Here is a 12,500-nt window from a genome sequence, read left to right as displayed (position 1 = left end):
ACACACACACACACACACACACACACCCGTAGCTCAGTGGTTAGAGCGCTGGCTTCACAAGCCAGAGGACCGGGTTCGATTCCCTGGCCGGGTGGAGATATTTGGGTGTGTCTCCTTTCACGTGTAGCCCCTGTTCACCTAGCATTGAGTAGGTACGGGATGTAAACCAAGGAGTTATGACCTTGTTATCCCGGTGTGTGGTGTGTGCCTGGTCTCAGGCCTATCCGAAGATCGGAAATAATGAGCTCTGAGCTCGTTCCGTAGGGTAACGTCTGGCTGTCTTGTCAGAGACTGCAGCAGATCAAACAGTGAAACACATACACCGTGTAGTGTAGTGGTTAGCATGCTCGACTCACAATCAAGAGGGCCGGGTTTGAGTCCCGGGAAGCGGCGAGGCAAATGGGCAAACCTCTTAATGTGTAGTCCCTGTTCACTTAGCAATAAATAGGTACTATGGGATGTAACTTGAGGGGTTGTGACCTCACTTTCCCAGTGTGTGTTGTGTGTGATGTGGTCTCAGTCCTACCTGAAAATTGGTCTTTGAAGTCTGAGCTCGCTCCGCAATGGGGAAGACTGGCTGGGTGGCCAGCAGGTGACCGAGGTGAATTATGCACACACACACACACACACACACACACACACACACACACACACACACACACACACACACACACACACACACACACACACACACACACACACCGCATAGTGTAGTGATTAGCACGCTCGACTCACACTCGAGAGGGTCTGGGCTTAAGTCCCGGAGGCGGCGAGGCAAATGGGCAATCCTCTTAATGTGTGGCCCCTGTTCACCTAGCAGTAAATAGGTACGGGATGTAACTCGAAGGGTTGTGGCCTCGCTTTCCCGGTGTGTGGAGTGTGTTGTGGTCTCAGTCCTACCCGAAGATCGGTCTATGAGCTCTGAGCTCGCTCCATAATGGGGAAGACTGGCTGGGTGATCAGCAGACGACCGAAGTGAAGTGAATTACACACACACGTAGACATACAATAACTCGATGCAACCACAGAACTACACCATATAACTTTTTATTTTACATATATGTAGTTGCTTCATTCTTTCTCATACTTTCATTGTTTCTCTCTTCCCTTCTTTCCTTCTTCCTCTCTCTTTCTCTGTCTCATTCAAGTAAATATACAATAACTGTCAATGCAATCACATAACCACAGCATTTATACAACACTGTAGTCTCCAAGCATTTAATCTTCCAAGCATTCTCTGAGCCAGCACTGCGTCAACACAAGCTTTGTTTATGTACGTCAAGCAATGGGCGCCACAAGAGTCACCTGTCTGTATATCCAAGAGGGCCACACCTGCCATTAATTAGCCCCGGGAGGGTGTAGGGGCACTCGTTAATACGTGCCACTTCTGAGTAATGTGGCATGATCTATTAATGGAAGGAATGGGGGTGGCTCTGCTCAGTCCCCTTTCCTTGTCTCCATATGACCTAATAATATCACTGGTAATACGTTGTGTTCTTCTTCTTCTTCTTCTTCTTCTTCTTCTTCTTCTTCTTCTTCTTCTTCTTCTTCTTCTTCTTCTTCTTTTTCTTCTTCTTGGTCCTTTGTGCACTAATACTACGCTTAATCTTGTTCACTTCTGTTCATGCTCTTTCTGTCTTATTCTTGTCTTTTGTTTCTTTATATGATGCAATTTCACTATTTTCACTCTTACAGTACACTGCTAATACTATACTCTTTTTTTCAATCCATCACTAATACTCTATACTCATTCTTCTATTTATTTCTTCTATCTCGTTTTTTACCTTCTTTTCTCAACATGATGTAATTTCACTGTTTTCCTTCATGCACAGGTAATACTAAGCTTTTGTTTTTCAATCCATCACTAATACTATATGCTCATTTTGCTATTCTAGTTCTTTTATCTTGTTCTTGCTTTTCTTGTAATAGCACTGTTTTCCCTTGCACTCTTAATACTGTGCTTTCTTTCTCAGTCTGTCTTCAATATGCTCATTCTTCTTCTCTTCTATTTCTTTCATGTGCTTTCTATCTCGTTCTTGCTTTCCATGTCTCTACATGATGTAATAGCACTACTTACCCTCATGTGCTGCTAATATTATGATCCCTGTTTCTCAATACACCACTAATACTCTATGCTCATTCTTCTCTTCCCTGTTCCTTCCTTGTTCTCCATTCCTTCATGCTTCTTCCACACGGTCTTACTTTCCTCCCTAGTCACAAAGGAAAGTAAAGTTTAGAGGGAGGTTTCAAGACATTTATCTTCTTCTCTTAGACTTGCTCTGGAGCTGGCATCCAAGTGGGTCTTTTTGTTTAATTGTTTTTGTTGCCCTTGACAAGATTTCCTGTCTTTCACGAAAAAAAAAAAAAAAAGAATCTTTATAAACTTTACTAAACCTACCTACCTGTTTCCACCTATTCTCTCATTTACGGAGGCAAAGTTAATGTTTAGTGTCTCATCCTTGTAACCTATATTAAACAGCTATTTTCACCCATCACCCATTTATAATGTAAAGTAGAGAGTATTAGATCTTGTAACTTATATTAAACTTGGCTATTTCCACTAGAAACCATGCTAGGTAGTATTCAAACCTTGTAACCTGTATTAACTTTTCCATCTATCAAATATTTGTAGAACCAAGATTAAGCAGTATTCAAATCTTATAACCTGTAGAAACCTCACTATTCCCACCCATTGTTCATGTATAGGAGTAAAGCTTGGGAGTGTTGAAACCTTATAAGTTGCAGAAACTAAGCTATTTCCTTTTAACCTGCATGAAACATCACTATTTCTACCTAGAAGCAAAGTTAACCAGTAGTCACACCTTATAACCAGCAAAAACTGAGGTATTTCCCATTAATAGAGGCAAAATTAGACAGTATTAAACCTTATAACCTTCTTGAAACTTAACCATTTTCACCAGGAATGAAAGTTAACCAGTATACAAACTTTATAACCAGCAAAAACTAACCTATATCTACCCATAACTCTTTATAAATACAAAAGATTAACCATACTTCAAATCAACCTTTGTAACCTCAAGCCACACCACACCCCAACTGATAAACCCACACACTGATGCACCACACTTGGCTGAGACATGTCATACATCAATGCACTTTGGTGTAGGCTCGTCGTCACCCCATCTGGTGGCAGAGTTATAGGGTAGTTTGGCTCATAGTGTTAGGCAGTAAGGTATGCTAGTGCCTCACCTGGGCTGGCTGGCTGGCTGGCTGGCTGAGAAGATTGCAGGTGTGATGGCGTATGTTGTATGCATGTGTTCTTCTAATGTATCAACTGGTCATGTTATATTCTGAATATCTTTGTCATTTCTGATTTTTTCAAACTTAATTCCTATTGAAGGGAGAAGAAGAGGATAGAAAAGAGAATAGAAAGAGAAGGAAAAATAAAAATGAAAATAGAAGGAAAAGAAGATAGGAAAAGAAAGCACAACAAAACAAAGAGAAGGAAAGTAGGAAAGGAAAGGCAGCAAAAAGAAGGAAAGGAAACCATAGCAGTCAGTAACAAAGAAAGAAAGTGAAAGGCAAAATACAGAAAGAGAAGGTGAAGGAAGGAAAGAAGAAAAGAAAAGCATGTTAGAGTCAGGAATAAAGGAAAGAGTAGGAAGCAAAATAAGGAAGAGAAGAAGCAGTAGGAGAAAAGAAGGAAGAGAAGGAAGATGAGAAGTAGAAGAAGGAAGAAAGAGAAGGAGTAGGAATTAAAGAAGGAAAGAAAAGCACAGGGATCTTAGGAACATAGGAAGTAAGTGAAAGAAGCGAAAGAAGGAAGAGGAGTAGGAGAGGAAGGAAAAGAAGAAAGAGTGATAGGAGAGGAAGGAAAGAAGAAAGAAAAGGAATAAGAAGGAAGAGAAAGAAATGTATAGAAAGACAGGAAGAAAAGTAGAATGAAGCAAAAATAGAGCTAGGAAAAAAAATGAGAAAAAAGAGAGGAGGAAGCCAAAAAAATAAATAAATAGGAGGAAGAAGAGTAGAAGTGAGGAAAGAAGGCAAAACAAACACAACAAGTACCACACACCCAGGAACAAAGGAAGGAAGAGGTGAAGGGATGCAAGGCGAGGCAACGCAAGAAGGTGACTCCTGCATATATTTAGTAGCCGACTCACGATAATGTTCTAAATGCACTCCTCGGCTTAGTATTAAGTTAATTCTCGGTGACTCACACCCTTGACTATGTGGTAGGAAGGTGTCTGAGTGTCTGAGTGTCTTGAGTGTGTGAACATGTGGGTAGCTTCCTTACTTCGAAAAAAAAAAATCCTCTTTCCTTTGTCTAGCTTTAAAAAAAAATAAAGAATTCTATTGCAATCCACAAATATGTACGCTTGTTAGCAACACACACATGTACGCACACATTCACATACGCTCACATACATACATGCTCACTCACAGGCATGTTTTATCACAAATTCACACATGTGCTGGGTATATTTAGCATAAGGGGAGCACAGGAGGGTATGTGGGTCTGATAGAAATAGTAGCAGCAGCATCAGTGGCAGTAGTAGTAGTAGTAGTAGTAGTAGTAGTAGTAGTATGAAGAGGAGATGAAGGAGTGTTAAGTTAGTAATAGTAGCAGTTATAAAATAGAAAATTATGTTACAAAGATAGAAAATAATAGAAAAAAAATACAATAGGGAAGAGAAAATATGAAAAGAAAAGAAAAGAGGAAATAGTGTTACGATTAATATAAGAGGGAGAGATGTAATAGTATTGTAGTAAGAATAGTGTTAGATGAATAGATAGAAACAGTAAACAAATGGATAGGAATAATGGTAATAGCAGGAAGAGTGTTAGATAGATGAAAGGAAATAAGAGAGAATAAATAGTAACGATGACTAACTAGAAGAGGGATAGTGGAAGATAGTGTTTGTAATAGTAACAGTAGTAGTTACAGAAAAATAGGAACAATGTAATAAAGAGGAAGATAAAAGATAAAGTATAAGGAGAAAGAATAGTTACAGGGACTAGCCAGAGGAGCAATAGTAATAGTAGTAGTGGTAGTAATAGTAATAGTAAATAGCGAGATAAAAGACAAATAGAAAAGGAAGATCAGAGAGAGAAAAGTAGGTACAAGGGCTATCAAAAGAAACAGTAGTAGTAGTAGTAGTAGTAGTAGTAGTAGTAGTAGTAGTAGTGTAGGTGGAGCTGTAGTGGGAGTAGGGCCAAGGAATGTGAGTCAGTTTAGGAATGCATAGGGAGAGTGATTAGAGCCACCACACAGCCCACTGCCAGCTTCCCTATATTAGCTCCCATACTGTTTAATACCTTCCCTGCCATCCTGCTGACTACTACACCTGCTAACCTGTCCTAACCTCACTTCACTTCACCTCACCCTATCCTAACCTCACCTCACCTCACCTTGCCTAACCCTATCCTAACCTCACTTCACCTCACCTAACTCTATCCTAACCTCATTTTACCTCACCTCACTCTATCCTAACCTCACCTTACCTCATCTCACCTCATCCTACCCTATCCTATCCTAACCTCACTTCACTTCACTTCACTTCACTTCACCTCACCTCACCTCACCTCACCTCACCTCACCTCACCTTATCCCACCCTATCCTATCCTAACCTCACTTCACTTCACTTCACTTCACTTCACCTCACCTCACCTCACCTCACCTCACTTCACCTCACCTCACCTCATTTCACCTCATCCCACCCTATCTTATCCTAACCTCACTTCACTTCACCTCAATTCACCTCACTTCACTTCACCTCACCTCACCTCACCCCACCCTATCCTAACCACACCTCACCTCACCTCACCTTATCCTAACCTCACCACTTCATTTCACCTCACCTCACCTCACCCTATTGTATCCTAACCTCACCTCACCTCACCCCACCCTATCCTAACCTCACCTCACCTCACCCCACCCTATCCTAACCTCACCTCACCTCACCCCACCCCACCCCACCCTATCCTAACCTCACTTCACTTCATTTCATTTCACCTCACTTCACTTATTTCACCTCACCCCACCCCACCCTATTGTATCCTAACCTCACCTCACCTCACCCTATTCTAACCTAACCTCACCCCACCTCACCTCACCTCACCCTATCCTATCCTAACCTCACTTCACTTCACTTCACCTCACCTCACCTCACCTCACCTCACTTAACTCTATCCTGCCAGCCTGCTGACTTACAACCTGTGTATTTACTAGCCTGTTAATCTACTATTCTATATGTGTTATCTATCTATCTCCACTAGTCTTCTTTATTGCTAGCTTGATGTCTCCTAGTTTGTGTTTCTGTGCTAGTGTTAGTTCATGTAGTCTGTTAATACTAGCTTGTTTTATTTACTATTACTCTTTATGTATGCAAACGTGTGGTATTTGTCATTACTGTCTGTTCATTATTGTTAGTTTGATCTCTGTTGATACTAGCCTGTTCTCTTAATTTTTACTAGTCTTTTTATATGCAAACCTGTGCTATTTATCTTCATTATAGTCTTTATTATTGCTAATTTGACCATGCTGTCTTTCTCTTTTAGTACATGTATCTGTTAGTTCATGAAGTGTTACTAGTAGTCTGTTCTTTATTTTCTAGTCTCTATCATGTACAGTTGAGAGGTGTTTAAATATTGTCTTTATATCGGGAGGAAAATGTTGAGAAAGTGGAAGAGGGGAATTTTTTTTATAATAGTTTTTTTTTTCTTTTCTATTATTGTACAAGGAAAGAGTAAGAAAGGGAGGAGTGTTAGAATGTTGCCTTTTTATCATGCAAGGAAAAACTTATTTCCTTTTCTTATTGTCTTTTTTATTTGCCTTCTGTTTTCTTCCTTTTTTTCTTTCTATCATATAATATTGAGAGAGAAAGAAAGATTTAAACAACAATCCCATACTATTTATTTAGTCTTAGTTTGTCCATCTGTCTATCTATCTATCTTTCTATCTTTCTATCTTTCTATCTATCCATGTATCTCTATCTATATATCTACCTATCTATCTATCTATCTAACTATCTATAACTATCTATCTATCTATCTATCTATCTATCTATCTATCTATCTATCTATCTATCTATCTATCTATCTACCTACCTACCTACCTACCTACCTATCTATCTATCTATCTATCTATCTATCTATGCACCAGAGGCAAACATGACACACACACACACACACACACACACACACACACACACACACACACACACACACACACACACACACACACACACACACACACACTTCTCAGCTTAAGTGTAAAAGACCTCACAACAACAAAAATATTATCTAGTAAGCTTTTTTCAGCTTTTAGTTTAATTTTCTGAGCAAAATGTCCCGAGATTGCTGAAAAATAATAGTCTTAGATAACATGCTTGCCTGTACGTACTTGTTCGTATGTGAACCCTTCACTGTCCTCTCAAAGCCCTCCTCTGTTGTCATTAATCCTCCTTCATCCCACATCTGTATTCCATCCCTCGACTTTCTCTCTCTCTCTCTCTCTCTCTCTCTCTCTCTCTCTCTCTCTCTCTCTCTCTCTCTCTCTCTCTCTCTCTCTCTCTCTCTCTCTCTCTCTCTCTGCTCTGATTCTATCTATCTATCTGCATCACGGACTTCCAATCTATCTATCTCTATAATGACACCTCAATCTATCTATCTATCATGCCTTTAATTTTATCTATCTCTTAAAGCTCCTTAATCTATCTATCTATCTATCTATCTATCTATTTATCTATATCATGGTCTTCCAATCTATGTATCTATAATGACATCTCAATCTATCTATCAAGTTTCTTTAATCTTATCTATCTCTTATAATGACACTTCAATCTATGAGTAACTTTTCTCTTTAATTATATCAATCTTTCAAGGCTCCTCTCTCAGTGCATCCCTCCACCACTTCACATGCATCCCTTCCCCCAACAGAGAGGAAGGAGAAGGAGAAGAAGAACATGATGCGTGCCAGGCTGAAGCGACAGGCAGACCCGTACGCAGAGGAGAGCAGCGACCCAGAGGAGGAGGATGATTGCCCTGGTAAGTGAATGGTTGCCTGCCAGTGTTGTGGTGTGTTGCGGTGTGTTGTAGTGGCTTGCTTCACTTGTAGTTGTTGCACTGTAGGTGTTTTGCTAGGTGTAGAGAAGTTGTTTGTGTTGTTTTAGATTATTGTTTTTGTTGTTTTAAGTTATTTTGTTTTTCTTGTTTTTTGTGTTGTCTTATCTAGTGTTCTGTAGTTTAATTTAGTCTTTTTCTTGTTTTCTTGTGTTTTTTTGTTTTGTTTTGGTAGTTTTTCTTGTTCTTAGGGAAATGTTTCTTTTTCTTAATTGTTTTCTAATTTTTGTATCTTCTTTGATGTTTTTTTGGGGGGGTTAGGTTTATTTGTTTTGATGTAATTTTTCTTGATTTGTGTTTTTTGTTTTGTTTTCTTGTTTTGAGGTGAATATTTCTGATTTCCTTAATTGCTTTCCTATTTTCTCATCTTTTCTGGTGTTGCGTTGGGTTTGGGAAGGTTGTCTTAATTTGTGTTTGTAATTTTTGTTGTTTTTCTTGTTTCTTGGTCAGCATTTTAATTTTTCTTGTTGATTTTCTTTTTTTCTTCTTTTTCTTTAGTGTTGTGGTGGAATTGGGAAGGTATATTTCATAAGCTTTTGTCAAATTTTCTTTATTTGTTGTTTTTAAAGTCAATACATTTAATTTTTGTTGTTTTTCATGTTTTTAGTAATTTTTTGTTTATTTTCTTCTTTTTCTTCTTTTTCTCTTGTGTTGTGGTGAATTTAGGAAGGTTTTGTTCATTTGCTTTTGTCATTTTCTCTTTTTCTGTTGTTTTAAAGTCAATACATCTCATTTTCTTTATTTGTTTTCTTTCTTTTTGTCATCTTTGATGTTGTGTTGACTTTAGGATGGTTATGTTGATTTGCTTTGGTTATTTTCTTGTTTTTCTTGTGTATTTTTTCTTCTAAGTCTATAATTATCTCTTTTCTTTGAGGTCATTTTAGTTTGATCTTATTTTGCCTTTTTTTTTCTATTCCTTTCCATCTTTTTAATGTTTCTGATATATTTGTTTTGAATTCATTTTGTCTTTTTGGGGTTTAAGGAGTTGGTTATGATTGGTAGTCACTTGTTTTCTTGTTTGTTTCCTTTTTTTGTCAACATTTCTCATTTTCTATTCCTTTTCCTCTTTAGTTCCAGGGAAGATGGATTGGGAAGTTTGATGTTCCTTTTAATATTTTCTATCTTTTTTTTTTTGTAGATTTTAGATAATTCTTTTCATCATCTCAACTTTTTTTTTCATATTTTATGTGTATATTCTTTCCTTCTTCTTCTAGCTTATGTCTTGAAGAAAGATGGTTAATTCTCTCTCTCTCTCTCTCTCTCTCTCTCTCTCTCTCTCTCTCTCTCTCTCTCTCTCTCTCTCTCTCTCTCTCTCTCTCTCTCTCTCTCTCTCTCTCTCTCTCTCTCTCTCTCTCTCTCTCTTTTATTTTGTGTGTCCTTTAAGATTGACAAAAGCATTAGAAGTTAGTGTATTCTAGATTTCTTCTCTCTTTTTACATTTAATCTGCTTGTGTAAGATTGAAATCAGAAGTTAGTATTTTTTCTTTTTGTTTTTATTTTGTCTCGTCTTCTATCTGTGTTCCCTCACGCTAAGAAAGGTAATGAAGTAAGGAAGTGTGTTAAATACTGTAGAAAGCTGAGGTGTACCAATACTAGTGTAGGTTCTAGATTGGTCTGACCATTAACCCCTTCAGTACCATGGCATGTCCTTATATTTTATTCAGGTTACTATTAGGTGATTGTATACAGCTTCAAAATCTAATGGGTGATTAAAATTGTGAAGATTCTGGAACATTAACCTTTTGACTTCCGTAGAACCTAGCTAGTATAAACAAAATCGTGTAATCATACATAGAAGTCGTGGTAAAAATACGTCCCACTACTGAAGGGGTTAAGTGTGTTACAGCCTTGTACTTGTAAATATAAAAGATACAGCACTTGGAAGGTTTACAGTGAAGGAATGAGGATAAATAAAGGGGTTCAAGCTTGTAGATACTGTAGAAAGCTGAGGTGTACCAATACTAGTGTAGGTTTTAGAATGGTTTGAGTGTTATTAGAAGTGTATTTTGATGTGTTCTCATTTGTAATAGTCGAGTGGTTAGAGTTTTTTTTTTTAATGTTTCTTTTTTTAATTTCATGTTTCTTTTTTTTTAGGTGTTTATTGAAGTAAGTTGGTGTGTTATATATTTTGATTTAGTTAGGTCATTTTCTTTTTGGTCAGTAATTAGTGATTTATTTATTTAACCTAATCGTGCTGGTGTCATGATAGGAAAGTGTTGTGGAATCTCTCTCTCTCTCTCTCTCTCTCTCTCTCTCTCTCTCTCTCTCTCTCTCTCTCTCTCTCTCTCTCTCTCTCTCTCTCTCTCTCTCTCTCTCTCTCTCTCTCTCTCTCTAGTTAGGTTTCCTTCCTCTACTCATGTCCATCTAGAGAGAGAGAGAGAGAGAGAGAGAGAGAGACACACACACACACACACACACACACACACACACACACACACACACACACACACACACACACACACACACACACACACACACACACACACACACACACACGGCCCGGTAGCTCAGTGGTTAGAGCGCTGGCTTCACAAGCCAAAGGACCGGGTTCGATTCCCCTGCCGGGTGGAGATATTTGGGTGTGTCTCCTTTCACGTGTAGCCCCTGTTCACCTAGCAGTGAGTAGGTACGGGATGTAAATCGAGGAGTTGTGACCTTGTTGTCCCGGTGTGTGGTGTGTGCCTGGTCTCAGGCCTATGCGAAGATCGGAAATAATGAGCTCTGAGCTCGTTCCGTAGGGTAACGTCTGGCTATCTCGTCAGAGAATGCAGCAGATCAAACAGTGAATCTCACACTCACACACACACACACACACACACACACACACACACACACACACACACACATTGTTTTCCCTCGCCAAAAACCTCACAATCTTGAAGTAATATTACATCACCCACTTGAGAGAGAGAGAGAGAGAGAGAGAGAGAGAGAGCATGTGCGGCGAAGTTAAGATCAGTTTTAAAACCAGCCAAGTCTTTCTTTCCCCGCTCCTTGCTTTCTGTGTCTCTAATAACCGCTGCTTTCAAAGGGCTTTACTCGAGGCTAACGAGTTTTCAAGGGCGTTTTTGAGGTTGAAGTGACAGAATAACAAGATTTCTACATTATCAACACCAGAAACTCCCTTTAGAATCCGGCTAATCATCTCTATGCCTTTTGGAAATTGTCATGAGGAGAGAGCAAAACGATTCTAAATAAGAGCTCTTTCTCTCTCTTAACCTCTACTTTCAAAAGGCTCTATTTGAAGTTACGCGGGTTTTTAAGGGTGTTTTTGCAGTTGAAGTGACAAATTAACACGATTTCTACATTATCAGCACCACAAAACACTCCTTAATATATACCCACGGTAATTGCTTCTGTGCGGCCTTTAAAAGCAGTCGTGGTGAGAGAGAGCAAAACTTGGATGGGTGAGCGAACTGGCTGGCTTAAGTCGCTGGCTGGCTGGCTTCTTCGGGTGGCCGCTTTTGCCTTACTGTCTTGTCTTGTCTGGATAGAACTGGTGTGTGTGTGTGTGTGTGTGTGTGTGTGTGTGTAATTCACCTCGGTCGTCTGCTGGTCACCCAGCCAGTCTTCCCCATTACGGAGCGAGCTCAGAGCTCATAGACCGATCTTCGGGTAGGGCTGAGACCACAACACACTCCACACACCGGGAAAGCGAGGCCACAACCCCTCGAGTTACATCCCGTACCTATTTACTGCTAGGTGAACAGGGACCACACATTAAGAGGCCCATTTGCCTCGCCGCGTCGGGACTCGAACCCGGCCCTCTCGATTGTGAGTCGAGCTTGCTAACCACTACACTACGCGGTGTGTGTGTGTGTGTGTGTGTGTGTGTGTGTGTGTGTGTGTGTGTTGGGGGGTTGGCTCTGAAAATAAAGGATAGTTGTTTTGTAGGACTGTTGTTCCTTTCGTTGTTTGTTAGTTTAAAATGTGTCTTTAAGTTTTTTTTTTCTATTTAGTGTTTCTTTTTATGGGGCTCTCTCTCTCTCTCTCTCTCTCTCTCTCTCTCTCTCTCTCTCTCTCTCTCTCTCTCTCTCTCTCTCTCTCTCTCTCTCTCTCTCTCTCTCTCTCTCTCTCTCTCTCTCTCTCTCTCTCTTCTCTCATGGCGAAAGATAAGAAGAAAGCTACAAAAGATGATAGGTAAATAAATAAAAAAAATAAAATTCCAAAATAAAAGAAAATAGAAAAAAATAGAAAATGATAGAAAATAGAAGCAGTAAGCGTATACACGAGGAGGAAAATGATAGATAAAAGTGAATCACGAAAAAAATTTTGCACAATATAACATTATCGAAATAGAACGTAAAAAAGACTATTGCTTCATGCAGGCTTAACCTCGTGAGCGAATTAACAAAGACGTAAGGAAGTGAGTAATAAATAAAAAAGCATCAGTAAATCAGACTAGAATTCTCTCTCG

At 39.2% G+C, this 12,500-nt stretch overlaps 1 protein-coding gene across 14 annotated transcripts in view; it reads left to right on the top strand.

Moving 5' to 3' along the window:
- The window catches only part of LOC123513475 (ubiquitin carboxyl-terminal hydrolase 16-like), a 67,042-nt gene that overhangs the window by 8,790 nt on the left and 45,752 nt on the right, over positions 1 to 12,500 (top strand). For all 14 annotated transcript variants that reach the window (XM_045270649.1, XM_045270651.1, XM_045270646.1 and 11 more), the window contains one exon: positions 7,901 to 8,008. In XM_045270649.1, coding sequence (XP_045126584.1) covers positions 7,901 to 8,008 — 108 coding nt within the window. The remainder of the gene's footprint in view (positions 1 to 7,900; positions 8,009 to 12,500) is intronic.

This window comes from Portunus trituberculatus, chromosome 36 (assembly GCF_017591435.1).
Source record: "Portunus trituberculatus isolate SZX2019 chromosome 36, ASM1759143v1, whole genome shotgun sequence".
Classification (NCBI taxonomy): Eukaryota; Metazoa; Arthropoda; class Malacostraca; order Decapoda; family Portunidae; genus Portunus; species Portunus trituberculatus.
Note: the sequence above shows the minus strand (reverse complement) of the source record. Positions and strands in the feature narration are given on the sequence as shown.